This window comes from Numida meleagris, chromosome 2 (assembly GCF_002078875.1).
Source record: "Numida meleagris isolate 19003 breed g44 Domestic line chromosome 2, NumMel1.0, whole genome shotgun sequence".
Taxonomy (NCBI): Eukaryota; Metazoa; Chordata; class Aves; order Galliformes; family Numididae; genus Numida; species Numida meleagris.
Window position 1 is genome coordinate 98,585,916 of NC_034410.1, and position 18,193 is coordinate 98,604,108.

General features: G+C 39.7%; 1 protein-coding gene across 2 annotated transcripts in view; it reads right to left on the reverse strand.

Moving 5' to 3' along the window:
- The window catches only part of LOC110394069, a 38,161-nt gene extending 20,384 nt beyond the window's left edge, over positions 1-17,777 (reverse strand). The window contains exons 1-3 of one of the 2 annotated variants that reach the window (XM_021387697.1): positions 17,580-17,777; positions 8,413-8,471; positions 4,454-5,568 (exon numbers count right to left, since the gene is read on the reverse strand). In XM_021387697.1, the coding sequence (XP_021243372.1) occupies positions 4,454-5,568; positions 8,413-8,446 (1,149 nt within the window). In that variant the 5' untranslated portion in view covers positions 8,447-8,471; positions 17,580-17,777. The remainder of the gene's footprint in view (positions 1-4,453; positions 5,569-8,412; positions 8,472-17,579) is intronic. The other variant, XM_021387698.1, reaches the window with a different exon arrangement.

Consider the following 18,193-nt stretch of genomic DNA (forward strand, 5'->3'; position numbering starts at 1 on the left):
TCCAATTAAGAGAATCTATCTGAAGATATGAACAGTAAACTTTCAGTCCAGACTGATAAGACATTTATCACTATGATAAAAACATGATTGAAATGACTCTTAAGACATTTCCTACTGTGACTGAGGAACAATTTATTATTGCCTGCTACTTGCAGCATATTTGCCTAGATCCTGAAAACAGCAGGAATCAAGATATCTGACCACACAAGCTAGAAGCCTTTACTTCAACAGAACAGGTTGAGTAGTGCCAACAGTTCCACAAGACAGTCTCACACTCCTCTCTTCTACAATCTTTCCAAGAATACTCTTGAAAGATGACCTTTTTGCCTCCTCAGTTTGAGGCTCAGACAACTGAGAAGTCAAACTTGAGTGAAACTCCTTCACAGAGATACCTGATGGTTGCAAAGCAGTTTTCATGATTTTCCTCACCACTTTTTGTCAGTGGGTAGGCTTCACAAAAGCATGTGCAGAGCTTTCTGCTTTTTCTCTAGTAGGAAAAGAGAAGTATTATTGCACCTTTTTGCTTTGGTGGGGTTTGGTGAATCAGTTTGTAACATTTTCCTATAATGCTACGCTTTTAATGGGATTGCTTTATTTATTTGGTGTGGGAGACAGAAAGGAAACACTGGTAAGAACACTGAAGTTTGTGACTATAAAGTAAGATCCACCCTAGCCCACTGCTGGAAGCTGGCATCCTGCCACCTGAAGCCCTACTACACACAGAAGGAAAGGGCGGAAGCATCCACCAGGATTGCAACAGGGATTTTCCTTTGTCCAGTTGAAAAGGAAGAAAACACAGACAAGCCCTCAGCCCTGTCATCAGGGGAGCTCTCAAAATAATTAGATGAAGTATTCTGGGTAGAATTAAAGATGCTATTAGTTAAATCTCTGCTGTGGGCAACTCCAAGGACTACAGTATATTAGGAAAAGCATGCCTTATGTTCCTTTACATTGGGGTTAGAAACCTCTGTTTTAGAGGCAAAAGCAACTAGAATTGTTAACAAATACTAGATATACTTATGTATACATTCCTACACCCCCCATATACAAATACCAAACCTACAGCACTGGCAAGAGGGTCCTTACCCTTCAGTGTTTCCCTCATGCAGACCCTTACCCAGGGCTGTCACTAACTGCTACTGTTGAAGATGGCACTTAAAAGGAGCATAAACTAGGAATACCTTGGGCAGAGTAACTAGCCAGAGCCATCAGAGCTGCCAGATTACCAGAGCTGCTGTAAAACCAAGGAAATCTGGGAGGGCAGGACTGACAAAAGGAGAAAGGAGGAAGTGACATTCAGAACTGTAGAGAATGTGGTCACAGGCCATATATTAGGACACTCAAATCCCACTAAAAATAGCAGAATAAGTTAAGCATTCACGTCCTTTCAAGCTGTTCCATGATCTCATTCCTCAGATGGCAGGAAACTTTCTAGTTTCCAGCCTCAATTTATTCTTTGCCCACTGCATACCCATCTGTTCCTCTGCCAGCATTGTCTTCCAGCTTACACAGTTATTTTCCCTTCCTGGAATTTATCTTCCTAATGCGCTCTGCACTTTCGTTCACCTCTCGAAAGAGTCATATGTAGGAATAACTGAAAGTTATGGGGCCATCCCCCAGATAACCTTCAGCAATTATTTCATTCAAGACAAAGACAAAGCAAATAATTGCCTGTGAAGAGGAAGGCACCTTTGACATCTCGCCTAACACAAACATGAGAGTTTCTAGTCTTAACTGTGGTAGAAAACAAACTCAAAAGCCTTACAAAGCAAGCCACTGTACTGCAGCTTCTCACACTGAGGAAAAAATGAAAAAGATGTACAATAGGACAGTCATCCTACTTAATTGTTGCATTTCGGAACTCTAAATACAATTGCCCTAAATACTGTATAGGAGACTAAGCTAAAAAAAAGTGGGGGTCTGCAACAAACAATATCAGTTTGTTCATTGGAAAGAATACCATGAGCTAATGCAGAAGCTGGTGGTCAAGAGGTATATTTTCCACATCTACAAGATTAACATTCAGATTTTGCCTTTTACATTTGCTTTGCAGGAAAAGATCTCAAGATGCATATTCATTATAAATATTAATATTAATAGTTCACACTAAAACTGTTTCTCAGTTCCACTCATGCTAGCCAGGACAGAGCAGTTAGTGATTCAAATCGTGACTTCCCTCTAGCAAGTGTAATGCCCCCCCCCCTTTTTTTTTTTTTTTAGTATTTCCAACTCAAAGCTTGTCTCCATTTCCTCTTCATAGTACATTTGTGTGCACAGTGCGGGGTCAAGAAGGGGATGAGGGGAGCATGGTGAATGCTAGTACAGAGCATGAGAGCTCCATATGCTTTTGCACACTGAGAAACTAAGATATTGCTGTCAGCAAGTCAATTGTATATGGAAGGCTGAATGGTGGATGACTTCCCAGTAGAGATACCAACTTTGGGAACGAAGCATTGTGTTTGTCTTTCGGAAGATTACATGAGCTTCAAAACTCATACCAGCTGAAAAGGGATGAGGAGCTCAAGGTAAGCTAAGTCTTCTCCCTTACATTAAAAAGGGAAAAATGCACGAGGATATGAGAAGTTCACAGAATTGTAGGGATTGGAAGGGACCTCTGGAGATCATCTAGTCCAGTCCCCAAAGTTAGAGGCTCCAAATCAGTACTACATAAGTAGTTACAGAGCAAAGTGCAAAATCTGTCTCCAGCTCTCACAGTATTTTTGTATCATAAGACATTGCACGACATATTTAAGTACTGCAAGGCTATCTTGACAAATTTCAGAAATACCATCTGTAGTAACTGGAACATTTTAGAACTCTCACAAAACCTCTAGAAAAAAATACTTCTGGTTGTTTCTGCTGTTTGTTGCTGTTTAACAATGTGAAGGTGAAAAAATCTGTTGCTTTCTCAACACTTTAGAAACATTTAAATCACAGAATATACATGGATGAAATATAAGCATGCACACTCTACTTGTGGCTTCTTGGAATTAACTGTCTACTTAATGTTTCAGGATAAGTTTGAGGGTAAAAGAGGAGAATAGATCAACATCTCCTTTTCTGTAATAGAAGAAAATTACAAGAAAATTCTCATCCTCCACTTACCTAATGAGGTTCAACAAGGCCAAGTGCAAAGTGCACTTGGGTCAAGGCAATCCCAGATATAGATACAGACTTGGAGAACTGTCTCAGAGCTGCCCTGCAGAGAATTCGGGGATCCTGATGGACAGAAAGCTGGACATGAGCCAGCAGTGTGCTCTTGCAGCCCCAAAGGCCAAATGTATCCTGATCTGCATCAAAAAGGGGGGTCTGAGGATTTTTTTTTTTTACATTAAGCATAAAGAAATTTTATATTCAACATTCATTTATATCTCAAGAAAACTACCTATTCAGAGTTCTAGTTCTTTGATGCAGCATTAAGGATTAAAACTTACCACTTTACCAGGCCTTGCCCATGTGCAAATAAATCCCTCCTGACAAGCAGTGGCTATACAGTCTTCAAGAAAAATTAACACAGTCAGTCTTTCATGTGCTATCTTTTTACAGATTAGAGGCTCCAGGGAGCAGGAGGCGATTATCACCCTCTACTCTGCCTTTGTGGGGCCCCATCTGGAGTACTACATCCAGGCCTGGGGTCCCCAGCACAAGAAAGATACAGAGCTGTTGGAGCAGGTTCAGGGGACAGCCATGAAAGTGCTCAGAGGGCTGGAGCACCTCTCCTATGAGGAAAGGCTGAAAGAGTTGGGCTTGTTTATCTTGGAGAAGAGAAGACTCCAGAGACATCTCACTGTAGCCTTCCAGTGCTTGAGGAGAGCTTATAAACAGAAGAGGGACCAACTTCCTATATGGGCAGACAGTTACAGGACAATGGAGAATAGTTTTAAACTAGAAGAAGGGAGATTTAAGTTAGATGTTAGGAAGAAATTTTTTATTCAGAGGGCAGTGAGGCGCTGGCACAGCTGCCCAGAGAAGCTATGGTACCCCATCCCTGGAGGCGCTTAAGGCCAGGTTGGATGGGGCTCTGGGCAGCTCAGCTGGTGGGTGGCAGCCCTGCCCACAGCAGGGGGTGGGACTGGGTGGGCTTTGACATCTCTTCCAATCTAAGCCTTTCTATGATATTATGATGACTCAAATTCAGTGGGGAAGGAGGCAGACAAATTCCAGTCTTCATTGCATTGTTTTAAAGCTGTATTTAGTGCAGGAAGGGACAAGTCAAGATGGTGAAAGCCACTGCATTCTTTTAGAAAAAATATTACAGAATAGATGACAGTACTGCAGAGACTTACCAATCAGACCTTTGAGAATAAAATGACAACTCTCAGAGTTACTTTTCATCGCATCAGGTAGTGTAGCAAAGTCTTACTATTCTATGTTTCTTAACAAGCTTAGAAACAAGAAAAAAATCTCTTATTTAAAGCTTTTACAGTTTGTTGGAAAAACTAATTAAAAATACCTGGTCATCTGTTATCGGTATAGAGACAAAATAATTTGGAGTCTCTCGTGGGCGCTTCTTAAGCACTTCTTGCTCCTGGTCTTCCTGCTGATCTTCAGTCACCCCTTTGGGCCCTTCTTGGACATCACTTTGTCCCTGCCTCATCTCTATATCTCTTTGACCTTCCTGCTGTGGTGATAGGCCTGCTTTCAACTCTTCCTGCTCTTCATTTTGGTCATACAGCTGGTCTTCTGCCACTCCCCCATTGAGGTCTGCTTTGTTTCCAGGTTGCATCTCCATTACTTCTGCTCTCCTATCTTCTTGGCTCTGCCCATGCTGGAATTTTATCACCTCTCCTTCTTGAACCTGCTTTTGGTTATGAGCTTCCCACGGAACCAGCTCCATCACAGCCAGTTCTTCCTTACCTTCAGATCTTGCTATTGACTCTGCCTGGTTTTGTTTTATGGTCTGCTGCTCTCCATTCTCTAATGTTTCCTCACCTTGGTTTTGCATACAGCTCACCTCTTTCGGCTCACAGCCAAAGTGCATCTGCACAGTGACCTTGATGTCAGTCATTCCTCGTCCCTTCTCCTGTGGCTGCACCTGCACAGTTACTTGTGGGAGAACTGTTCCTCTGCCCTGCTGCTCTAACTGCAACTGCACAGTCACATCTGGCATCTCCCACCTTGGGGTCAGCTTCTGAGGCCGTACCTGCACTGTCATCTCCGGGGCCTCCCATCCCTTGCTTAAGGTCTGAGGCCTCACCTGTACAGTCACTTCTAGGGCCTCCCGCCCCTTATCCACTTGCTGTGGTTCCATGTTTGGGGCCATACCTCCTCGGACTGACTGGTTCTGCTGCTGGATATGCTCTGTGCCTAGCCCCTGAGGCTGCTGACCATGGGCCAATGCCTGGGGCCCATCTCCTTGGCCTTGCTGTACTTTAGAGCACACTTGCTGAGATCCTTCTGGATTGCCACCCACATGAGACTGCCCCTGGACCACCTCTTGATATCTATGCTTGTACAACTCTCCTTTTATCATATTCATCCTACAATGCCAAAGCTTTCTCCTCCCTAATCTGAGCTTCACTGAGATCTTGTTTTTTTCTTCAGGACATGAAGTGTTTTTTGAAGGAACTGGAAAATAAAGAACAAAGTCCATCAGCTAACAAAAGAAAAGATGGTTTAGATTAGTTCAGTCTGGATTCAGGTCTGCTGAACTTAAAGCCCACTACAAGAAGCTCCAATTATGCCAAATAGTTCAATCCAAAAAGAAAAACAACAAGAATCATTCAACCATGAAAAGCAGAGTAGATTAAACTATTACCTCTAGAATACTGTATTCTCATCTTCACTTCTGCCCAATTTTGGTTTCACATACTTTAGGTAGGAGTATAATATTTCATAGCACACAGTAGTCTATAAACAGACCTCATTCAAGAGACTGCAATAATGTTACCTGAGCAAAGTTACCTACAGAGATCCAGATTATGATAATAACATGAGCCAAGTACTCAGAAGTTGACTATATCCTGAATCAAGTTTGCCCATGAAGCTCTGGTTATCTGTAAGTGCAACATACTCTGATCTGATCAGAATAGTACACACTGTTTTTCCATTCTTTCCCATTCCCTCCCCCACCTTTAAGTATACATTTGTGCTATTTATGCTCAAACTTCTAGCATTCCCTCCTTTATCTTAATATCTCCCATTCATTCTATCACATTGCCTTCTTGATGCCAATAAAGTCGCATGGTTTCCCTCACCCACAGTATCTGGATACAAATAAAAAAAAGGCAGTGAAAGCCCAAAGACTTTTGGTACTCATTTTAGTTACAAACTCCATAGAAATACAAAGAGCCAAGAATATTTCTTCAGTCAGTTTAATGCTTATAATAATGGAGGTCCTTGGACGGCAGCTGCAATGAACAGTAGTACCACAAAGGAAGACATCTAAGCAAGTAAATTATAACCCTCCTGAACTTCAGAAGCTTTTTAAGTCATGGCAACACTCGTTTTTCTGCTGAACCTATAAGAACATGGCCAGATATTTTTCACAAACCTGCTCTCCAATGCCACTAAAGTGTTTGTTCAAAGTTTGCAGGAAGACCAGAAAATCCAACCCCACAAAACCTACATCCACAAATCGAAAACTAGATATACAAAGCCTGGAAAATTCATACAGTAGCTAAATATTTTGGTATAAGGCAACTCAAGCCACAGGTTATATGGTTCTCTCACTATTTGAAAAAATATTCTTCAGTGGGCTGAAAGTGAGAGGCTTCACAAGCTCACTACAAATTCCTGTGAAGATTATACTACTTTCAAAAATCCAGATGTGGAGGAGTTGTTCCACATAAAGGGCAAGTTTAGAAAGGAGATTTGAATGCGTACACATATTTCATGCAAGTTCACTAATCAAATATCTCCATTTCTTGTATTCAATTGTGCTCTAACAATTTTGTTAGCTGCATGTTAAATCCAACATTTTAAAAGATCAATTAAGATGTTTTTAAATGCAAGAAATAAAATGCTTACATAAATAAAATGATTCTACCTCCAAAGAAGAAACTGTGGTCATAATAGCTGACTTTATAATTGGTTTAACTACAATATTTGTGTTTGGACACAAATTGAAGATTTTGTCCTTCCAGAAGGATGTTTATTCAGTGATATGCCAAGTCCCTGATCAGCTGATAGACGATTCTTAATGAAAGACAGAAACCAGCATAGTACTTAAATCTTGAAATAGCATTAAGCTTACTTTCAGATATCTCCCTGACATCAGCTTTGATAAAGGGAAGATCTCCTGTTAATCTCCTGTCTTCACTGTCCAAACAAGGAGTTGGAAGAACAATACTGAAAACTTTCAGACAGTCCCTTCCAACAACTGAACTGCTGAAAAATGTGCACATTGCCACTTAGAGTACTTGTAATGGGATAGCAGCTACTGAGACACTGTTACACTCCTGTCTTTATCACAGTGAAGCTACTTGGTAAAAACAAGTCACATTTTTCCTTTTGAAAAACATCACAAAAGTTAAACCTCAAAGCTACATAATGTCATATTACATATGTATTACATTAGTTCAGTAAGATTGAGAGAACATAGGCTAGCTTCTTTGTGAACAAACACTTTGATACACATCACAATCAGTGTTTAACACTTACGAGAGGCTGACAGCAGAATTCACAGTCATAGAATTTCTTAGGTCCTACAGAAGTCCTTCATTCCCTTATTAGCTCTACACAACTGAGACAGAATATAGAGGTCTAGACCAGCCTTTATTTGCACTCAGCCTAAGTTGCTATATGGAAATTCTCTAAAACAACTTTTAAAACAGGCAACAAGCTGCCATAGCAGTGGATTTCTGCTGTTCTTTTCTTCACAATTTCCCTATTCCCCATCAACACTGAACAACATCAGTTCTGCTTGTGTCCACAGTAGGGATTCAGTGGGGATTCTTCAGGTTGTTACATTTGTGATGAAGATTAACTCAGATTGAGGATAAAAGGAGTACATAGGCATGAACTTCACAGCATAATAGAAACTTACATTTGTCAAAACTAACATCCAGCTAGTCTCATCAATATTACAGTACTTATCCTGAACTATTTTACTTTCTTAAGGTTGTATTGTTTCATATACACACTTCTACAAAATTTTTTGTTGACCTCTTCACCACCTAGAAAGAATTAGAGCAGCAACTGTTATCCAGTCAACCCCACCTTATTTACAAATTCAGACTCCTTACACACACTCCATGCTGTCATCAAGCCTAGAATTAAGGGCTCAGGGAGAGGGAAGATATCACAAAGTTAAGCCCTCATACTAGCATCAGCCAGCATGCCATGCCATCCCACATTATACAAGATATATAAGGGACTTGTGGGAAAAATGGTGGCAGACGTGTATTATACTCATGCCCTAACAACTCCATACATCTTTCAAGAACATTTTCTGCCTCTGTTTAGTACAACCTGAGCTCCTCAAAGGCTGATGAAGTGGTAGCATCCTGGTCCTTCAAACAGTTTAGCACCTGTGATTAAAACAAACAAAAACAGTTGCTGGAGATCTTGAGTGCTAGCAGCACCCTCAGGGCTTTAAGACCCCCCTGACTCCCCTGCAGACCCATTTAGCCCAGGTGACAACACCAAATAGTTGCCCTCCCCTGTGTGAATCAAATAGTTGCAAGCCAACTGCTGAAGACTACGCAATCTATAACAGGTAAGAAAAGTTCCTGCTCCTGCATTATGTCAGAAGCCTTGAAATATGCTCTTAGGACCACCTGAATAAAGCTGAAGGACCACCCAACCACATCCATAATATTTGAACTAAGGACAGCTCTTTCATCAAATACTTCCAACATCACAAATTTTAGCCTTAGACATCTGCATCCCAACCTGCAGCCTTGAAACAGCAAATGCACAAGCTCCAAGGGAAGATCCCTCCACCCCCAGTTCCATGCCCAAAGGCTGGAAATAATTAAGAAGCCTTCCTGACTTGTGTCACTCTCAAAGTGATCCAGAAATACCCAGAAAAACCAATCTGATGTGTCCCACACAGCTGTAGACATTACTTAAGCAAAGACCTTAGTCTACCCTCTGTTACTTCTCACATCTTCAAGCTTAGGGGAATCAAGTGCTCAGTGCAGTTGACAATACATAATTAAACTCTGCTGCTCTATGCTTTAATTCTTAGAGTGTGAGACAATTCCCCTTGGCCCAACAGATTGCATTGCCAGTGTTAAAATACCACACAAAACAGAAACCCCTGCAGCCAGACAACATTTGTTTCCAACCAGAAACAAAGTTCTTGCACTCCAAGGAATTACCATGGGAAACTGCAAAGGGAGATACATCACTCCAGTATCTCTGAAGTATGATGCCAAGATCTGCTGCAGTCATCTTGCCTCATGCAAAATTCCTCCCTGAGCAGAAAATAAGCCATAGCAATGGCTTTTACAAAGTTCTGCTTCATCAGGTAGGTCAGAAACTCGTGAATTGTTTGAAAGATAGTGCAGGTTTGCTGGTACTGGTCCAGGAAACCCAAAATAAAAGTATTTTAATGGGCCTTGCTTTCTTCCCCAAATCCCTCCCCTTGTTAAGGTCTTGCAGCAGAGCAGGATGCCAATGCATCCATAAACCTAGGATGGGGATTGTCTCCCATATCCCAAGAGGCTGCCTGGGATAAAAGGCAAATTTGCCAAGATCCTGTTCAAGCATAGGCATCTGCCCACCTCTCATGCCCTACCCATGATGTGAAAGGCCATCTGAGGCCTCAGCACTCCCCACATTGCTCTTCCCAGTAAAACTGACAGCTTATTGAAATATTCTGATGTACATGAGGTAGAAAGAACTTGGAACAGCCAGACCTGAGTGCAGTAGGAAAATTTTATGCTATCTCAGTTGCTAGCAACATGCACCTAGAACATCTAACTCACCCAACCATAACAAGACTGCAGTTACAGAATTGACATTCCCTAAAATCTGTTCATTTTATATCTATTAAATCTAATTTAAGCTAAATCAGGAGAAGTACAGAGTTCATTGCAGCTGAGTTTCTTATTCTTACTAGCTTATTGCACTTTCCTAAGTGTGAAATTTTGTCACAGTTGACAAGAAATAATAGAAGGAGTAAGGAACTAAGTTTAAATACAAGAACTCATATCTAGCTAAAATCAAATTGCACAGAACTTGCTTTCTCTGAGGCATTTTTATCCTGTTTTATCTTATCGTTTAGTAGAGGTCTAACATAATGAGAAGAGGAAGGGAAGAGCAAGGAGGAGTAGAGAGCCCCAGTTAAATAACACTAGAAGGGACAGTGAGAGTAAATAATTCCACAATCCCAGCTCTGGATGTAGTTTCTTCATGCTCTAAACCCAATTCATTTTGGCTGAAGAAAATTCATCTGCTGCCTTCTTATTATCTGTTTATCAAGAAGCATTGAGATTCAAGAGGTTCTTGACATTAATTTTAGCTCCATTTCCCCAGTACAGAAGTGGCAAAATCGGGCAACTCACACCTCTCTCTCAAAACTGATGCTGTATTTGATGATATCTACATTCATTTGCCTAGTAGTCCAAGTAAAGAAAGAGTAGGTCATTCTAAGTTTATCTAACAGAAGACTACCAACTCCTTACCAAGACATAAATTTAGAATTTGTTGACCTCTAAATGTGAACACAAAGGGATAGAGGATGAAAATAAGACAGGGGCTATGAGCTGAATAATATTTATGGTTAATAGAAGGATATTTGAGTGATACACCCACTGTTCATAAATGCAACATGCATCTTACAGAGACACTTTTTCCCCTTAGTGACTCATTACAATTCAACACATTGTCATACCACACTGAATGAATTGTTCCCAGAGAACAGATGAAAGATTAGACAGAGTTGATTCGTATTTAATGATCCACCATTAACATATCTGTCTGTGGGTAGAGTTTCAGTGTTTAGTTTGCAGTATGCATATACTAGCGATCGTGGTGTCTCACAATGATCACCACTATCTAGCTGAGAAGGAAAGCACGTATATCCCAGAAGTGGAGGTTATTAGCTTTTAAACAATTGTGTGTAACTGCTTTATTATCTACCCTTTAAACACTATAATTAGAAAAGATGTTAGATATGCAAGATAAACCATCTTCCCTCTAATAATACACACGCCCTTGTGAGTTGTAGTGACATACACTGTATTAAGGAGTTTGTAGAAATGTCTTTATATGACTGAAATCATACAACTGCACCACATTTCTATTTCAGCGAAATTCATACACCCATGAAAAGTCTCCTAATCATTATTTCTTCTATTAAGATCTGAGCAGCCATTAAACACCAATTATCTTTGATATTGTACTGATCTTTAATGCACAACAGAAACAGAAATTCTGTACTTTCTTATCTGGCTTAAACTGCAATTCCCCATGCCCTATGTGAAGGCAAACTTTATTAAGGTGTAATTCATTTAGTCTGCATTTCAAACTGCATCTCTGTATTCCCTAGAATGAAACTAGGTTGTTACCCAAGATTAATTTAATGTTATTTGCATAAGATAATCAGCTAGCACACACTTGAGATTACTCTGATTTTAGTAGGCATATCATTTATGCAAACAAAAATCATCCTTTAGAAAGGTAAGATTCAGTTAGTTATGATACACAAGAATAAGAGACACCAGGATCAAAGTAATAATTAAAAGAAGATACAGTTGCACACAATTAGTTGCTCACCAGCAGATCTTACAGACCTGTCCTGTGTTGCTCCTTCACAGGGAAGGCTCCTAAGCCTTTGCTAAAAAGACAGGTGGGAATCACCCATGGCTGATTTGGAAGCCCCTCACAACTCCATAAGCAAGTTTCCCTCTACACCTGGGCAACCCCACCTGCCACCAGCTCAGCCAGACCCAGCAATGCCTTGACCATTTCCACGTGACACCAGAACTCCTACAGCACCCATGAAATAGCTTTCCCATCACCAAGCCAGCTCCATGCAGTAGTTACCTCCTTCCCCCTCCCCACCTGCTTCTGTCTTTCTTTCAAAGTCATGCAAATGCAACACTACCAGCTTTACAGCAAAACCTGTAACTGTGGCTCTGATAAAGTGCTGTCCAGATACTGTCCTGTTACTCCATTACAGACAGTTTCTCACTGCAGTCCTACAGATTCCATCATCTCAGCAATATTTCATAAGCCAGAACACTATTCTAGGTGTTTGCTTTCCAGCTGTCAAGTAAGGAGATAATCTTTAATCAGAAATATAGTTCATCACATCACTGCTGCCTCTACTTATAATGTAGTCTGTAGTGATAACCAGCCACAACCTTAACAATTTGATTGCCTGCAACCTTAAGGGTTTAGTCAGACTAATGGCTCTTCTTAAGTACCTCATATCCACTTCGAAAAGCCAATATTGATTATTTGCTCCTTTAAAAAATATTCTCCAGATGTACTGCAATACCTGGAAGTCTCTATCATAAATGATTTAGTACCAAACCCTGTGTACAGCTAAGCCTTCATTACCCATTTTAACTTATGCATATTTCCAAACTCAGCATAAGCATCCAGGCCACTTGCCGTCAGGTACCAAGATCACACCTGCCAGTAGCCTCTATGATTAAACTAACAATTTGTGTAATAAGAGCAAAGTACTCAGTCTACAGTATTCTTCATGCTAGAAATGCACATGGAAGAACACAGACTGGACAAATCAGCTCTCAAGCTGAATTTAACAACAACCTTATCTTATTTGCTTTCACTTACCTGAGAACCAGAGCTGATTTTTTCAGGAAAAAAAGCCATATCTATTTTGCAAGTTACACTGGAGCTGAATTTACTTGAATAACTTCTTTTACTTCAAACTCAGTTGCTAAGTTTCTAATTGCCTGAAAGACACAGTAAGGGTCACCGCTGGACTAAGTACTTTATACATAAGGCCTGTTTCACTAATTTTGTATTACCAGGAAGTAACTGAAAATTATGCAGCATTCAAGTGGTTCTGAGAAAATTACACTTGTGGTATTTACACAAAGGTTCTATGTCAGTCAAGTATTTCTTTGCAAAAAAAAAAACTCCTGTTAAATATGCTTTGGTTCTGTACTGGGGCATTTGAAACAGTATTTTCTGTTCTTCAGTTGGAGCACTGCATCAGTCTGTATCTGGCAGAGTAAGACTGAATATTTTTCAATAATGTAAAATAACCTGTTTTTACATATCTCCTCGGGATATTTTAGGCTTGAATAATAAAAACTGATCTTGTGTATTGGTGTAAATACAACTAACCATTGAGTTGCAACTTGCATGATTCTTCTGCCATGTATACAAAAGCATCTGCGTAGTCACACTGCCATGGCCGTTTACCCTGCACTGCAGACCTATTTAGATAGGAAAGCTAATGCTTTTCTTTCTTTCCAGCCTCCCTGCTCAACTACTCAAAGGGGACCCTAGTAAAATTAGTGCATAGGTTTAGTGCAAGAAAATGCTGCTGATTCAATAAGCAAATCATATTATGCATACCTTCTGTTAGAACAACACAGATTCTTCTTTCAAATGTGATATTGAAGCAGGAGGATGGAAACTATAATGCAAGAGGCAGCTAGTGCAAAGCCATATGGAGGGAAAGAAATAAAGATATTGGCATTTGGCAAATCTCCTCTTACATTTCACATTCATATGCTCACCACATTTAGACATAAAGAGTGTATCTAACACTCCAACACCAGAAGATAGTGTTTTGGTTGTTTTTTCCCCCATTCTTCAAAGAAACATGCTATTACAGACATATCCTTGTACAGCAATAATAAGCCTTCCTTAGCAAATTAGTAATGCTGCATTGGTAATATGCACTTCGGAATAAAGCCAGAAATGGTAACATATAATGTCATTTCACTACAGTACAGAGAACTGTCACAGTTGTGCAAGTATCAGCTGGCAACTCAATTTATACACTACCTTTATGTCCTATGAACATACAGCAGGGGAATTGAACAAAGCAAGGAGGATTTGGGATTCTGAACTGTTGTCATGAAAGTAATTTCCTTCTCAAACTGAAGAATAGTTACTGAGCATAAAGAAAAGTTATCCCTGAAGCTCCTTTCTCTATTCACTGTAAACGAGGCCCATTAAGTTTTCCAAGTTTCGCTCACACTTTTGTTTCAATTTTCTTTAGAACATTTCCACTTGCATTACTGCAGTATGTCCAACAGAGAGTCAAGAACTACTGCTCTCATCTCACTGAGTGCATACTGTAACATGCTCCTGTCATACTTTTATTGCAGTGCTCATCTTTTCGTCTGGTGGCAAAAAAGAAGGCATTTCCTTCACTGACAAGGAAAGGGTTAAGAGCACACTATTCCACTTACCACAGTTAAAGTGTTTACTTATGTGTCAAGTATAATAAGGAAAAGTTATATTGCTTTCTTGTATTTCCACTGTTGCAGGATCCATTGCAAAGGAGTAATCCCTCAGCATACACAGGGAGAAGGAACATACAGCATTCACATCACCTTTCTTGGGATGGATTAATAAAGGACTTTGTGGCAGGATAAGTTTGGAAGTTTACCTCCAACCACCTCCTGGCAAGTTATCACAAGGAAATTAAAGTTTGTTACTTAAATTCAATATGGTACAGAGCAGCAAGAAGAGGCTTTCATAGATCAGCCATCTCTATCTCAATGCATGGTGCTACACACATGAAGTTCAATGCACAAGAGGATGATAGAAGGGGCAGAAAAGGAAGTTACAGCACTTTCTAGATTAGATACACTACTAAACAAATAAGTAGGTACTTCTGAGGTTATAAGATAATTTTTAAGAAATTTAAAGATATTACTCAGAAGCATTCAGAAGAAATGAAAAATATCACTTAATGCTTCAAGATGAGCATTAAGTAATATATATTTGAACACACATGCAGCTAGCATGCATATGGACTCATACTTTCCTTAGAAACTGCTTTGAGTTTTGCTCAGTCACTGAAGAGAGAAACAATACTAAATTATCAGTTCAAATATACTACAAAATGTTATTTATAGGAATTTTGTATTTATTATGGATTTTTAAGAAGTAGTAATTTACCTTTCCATATGAAGGAGACAATAGGGACTACGTTAAACTAGAAATACTGTTAATAGCAGAGTTAGACAATGTCACTAGGAGTAATAGAAATTATCCCGCCTTTATTCCTTCAGTTTCTGACAAATAACTTTAAAAGAAAGAGTAATTGAGCCTTTCCATCAAAAACCTGGTGTGGATTACATCTTTGCCAAGAAGGAACTAACTCTTACTTACAAGAGCTACCAGTTACAGAGCAGCTTTAGAGGCATGGAATAATCCCAGAAGCTCAGGAGTCAGGCATCTAATGAGCAAGCAGCTGCACCATCAGCATGGAGGAAACAAAAGCATATGATCAGTAGCTTTAGAAGCAATTCAAATAGATCAAGAAGAGACATCAACTGTAGTTGATCTATTTAAATTCATGAGATCATATTTGGAAACCCAGAACAGAGCTGCAGGAATATAAAACTGTTTGAATTAAGTCTTACAGAAAATGCATCTTTTTTGAGCCTTTTCAATATTTCAGCGCAGTCTGATGCCATTACGCACAATGTCAGCATGAGAAATATAGAACACTACAAACCTAGCAATTAATGAATATTAATTACTTAAAGACGCTCTAGGTTGAGAGGTGGTCATATCTCAGAATTAAGAATACAGCAACAAGAGTCTTAAATTACAAATCATATGCGTGTGTATATACAAAGAGTATGGGTGTATGCATACGCATTCGTATACATTTATAACCTAAACATGAGTTTCACTCATACAGGCTCTTCATGTGTTTTCAACAGCGCAGTATAAATTAGCTCATTTACACTGTGGAAACCCTTTACACTTCATGTTCATGTTTCTTTCAGGATGAAAAGGATTCAAAAAGACATCACAGCCACCTGCAGAGACCAACAAGCACTCACTCCCATTAGCAGGTTGCAGAGGACCCACCACTTCTTTCTAACAGATCAGATCAAGAAACTTCAGAGCACTTCCATCTCCCAGTATCCTCTTTTTGACTTCCCAGATTAAGATGTCTCCCAGGGCCATGCTGGTATTGAAGCAGTTAGAAAGCTTAAGGAAAGTCACTGCAGGCTTCCTGCATAACCAGGCAAGAAAGAGGCAGATTACAGGCAAAGACAGTTATTCCATAGATAAAAGGGAAGCAGATTCAGACAGGCTTTGAGGGCAGCAAGGCAAAATAGGCCTCCATAGATAAAGGGAGAGACAAGGGCAAAGAGATCTCATTATATACTCAACCAACACTCCCTCAATCCAGCAGCAATACTGTTTATCCACAAGGCATCACTCTGGAGGTGATTAAGCGTTTTCATCTACAGGCCACCCTCCCCTGAGACATGCTACAAAGTACTCTAGGGGCAAGGTAGACCTGTATTTCCAGTGCTCATCTGCACTTCTTGGAAAAACAGGACAGGAGATTTACACTTCAAAGCTACTGATCTGGCATTTAGCCAATAATTACAAAGTTCAGCTTGAACTTGTTATCAAAATCACATGACAAGCCTGAAGAACAATCTTAAGGCTAATGGGAACTACACTATTGTTTTTTTTGGGGGGTGTGGGGGGGTGAATGGAAGAGCTGCGATGTGTGCCCCCCCACCCACATATTGGGACCCCCCCCCATCCCCACATTTGGAGCTTATGGGGGGGGGGCAATTTTGGGGTCACTGCAGCGTTTATTTTTTTTNGGGGGGGGGGAGAAGTTTCATGAAAGTAAATGCTGAAGCAGTAACAAAAATAGCATATACAAATCACAAACAAGTGGGACACTGTCACTACTATTCCCAGCAGTAGTAGTTTATTAGGCCTATTACTAGATCTGAGTATATTTCCTAGTGGCTATTATTCAAAGTCTGTATCTTTAAAGACCTGGTAAAGGCAACAAGAAAATATCCCAGAATATTAAGTAGCTCCACCTTGGACACTCAGGTTTCTAGAAATATACATTAGCCAGTAACTTCATGTTTGAAGCCAATTTAATTATAAAGACAGACATTAGTGAAATATTAATACAAAACATATGTTCATCTCCACCCTCTCCTTAAAAAGAGAACTAAATATTCAGCTCAAATAGACAGGTTTTGCTCAAGTTCTCTAAGTACTTTAGAAGTAAACACAGTCAAAACTAATTAGAGCACAGATTTTAAACAGGAAAGATGTAAATGATTCATAGTCCAGATTCATAGCAGACTGGAAGCCCCTGCTTTGTATAAAATCAATCCTAACGGGCAGTAGCACAGTACATTCAATAACTTGAAGAAAATATCTTTAAGGGAGACTCCCTTAAAACATACATAAGCAGGATCATAAGCCACAGCACAAGCATAAAGAGCAATTATATTTTCTGCACATAAGTTACACATCTTACTCTCACTAATACCATATTAACACAAGCTATGCCATTTCATCTTCTATTTCCTAGTCCATGAAGTCTTAACATCCTCAATCACTTCTCAGTGTGTTAGAACATGCTGTTACTCTAAGAGTAGTAGATAAGTTCTAAAAAAAAAAAGTACAGCTCTAAAAAAGCTCTCACCAGAAACAAAAAATTACATAAAATGGAATTGTCTACTTACCTAGAAAAAGCAATGCTAGTCACTTGTACATGAATTTCTTAAAATAGAACAAACTTTTTCTTTTTTCTTACAACACCTTCTAGGCTATACTGCCCCTAAAGCTTTTGCAAAAACGTAAACATCATATAGGCAGAACTATGATCCTGACAGGAATTTTTATACCAGATCCAATTCACACGACTGAGCCTTTCTCATGAATGTGAACTACCTGCACCTGTGGTGAATAAAGTGGTCATTCAGGGGAAAAATACTGAAGCTGAACTACTGAAAGTCAAAACGTATTTGATAAACTAGAGAGGCAATAGGACAAACACTGACACAGCTGAAATGAGTATTTCCTCCAAAGATTAACTGCTTCAGACTGTTTTTCTTATTCAGAACACCTGGGGCTCTTGGATACTCCCAGGTATGTGCTAATGAATAAATGCCTAGGGCTGGCTACAGCCTACTTGTATAAGAGTTTCTCATTCAGTGTTTTCTCTTTTTCACTTTTGTCCTTTATGTTCTTTGAGATTTGTTAGAAAGTGACTCTGGGTGGTGTTTAAAAACAAAGTCAAACTAAGAAATTGCATGTAATAAAGCTTTACAGAAAAGGGAGATCTTTAATGCATTGC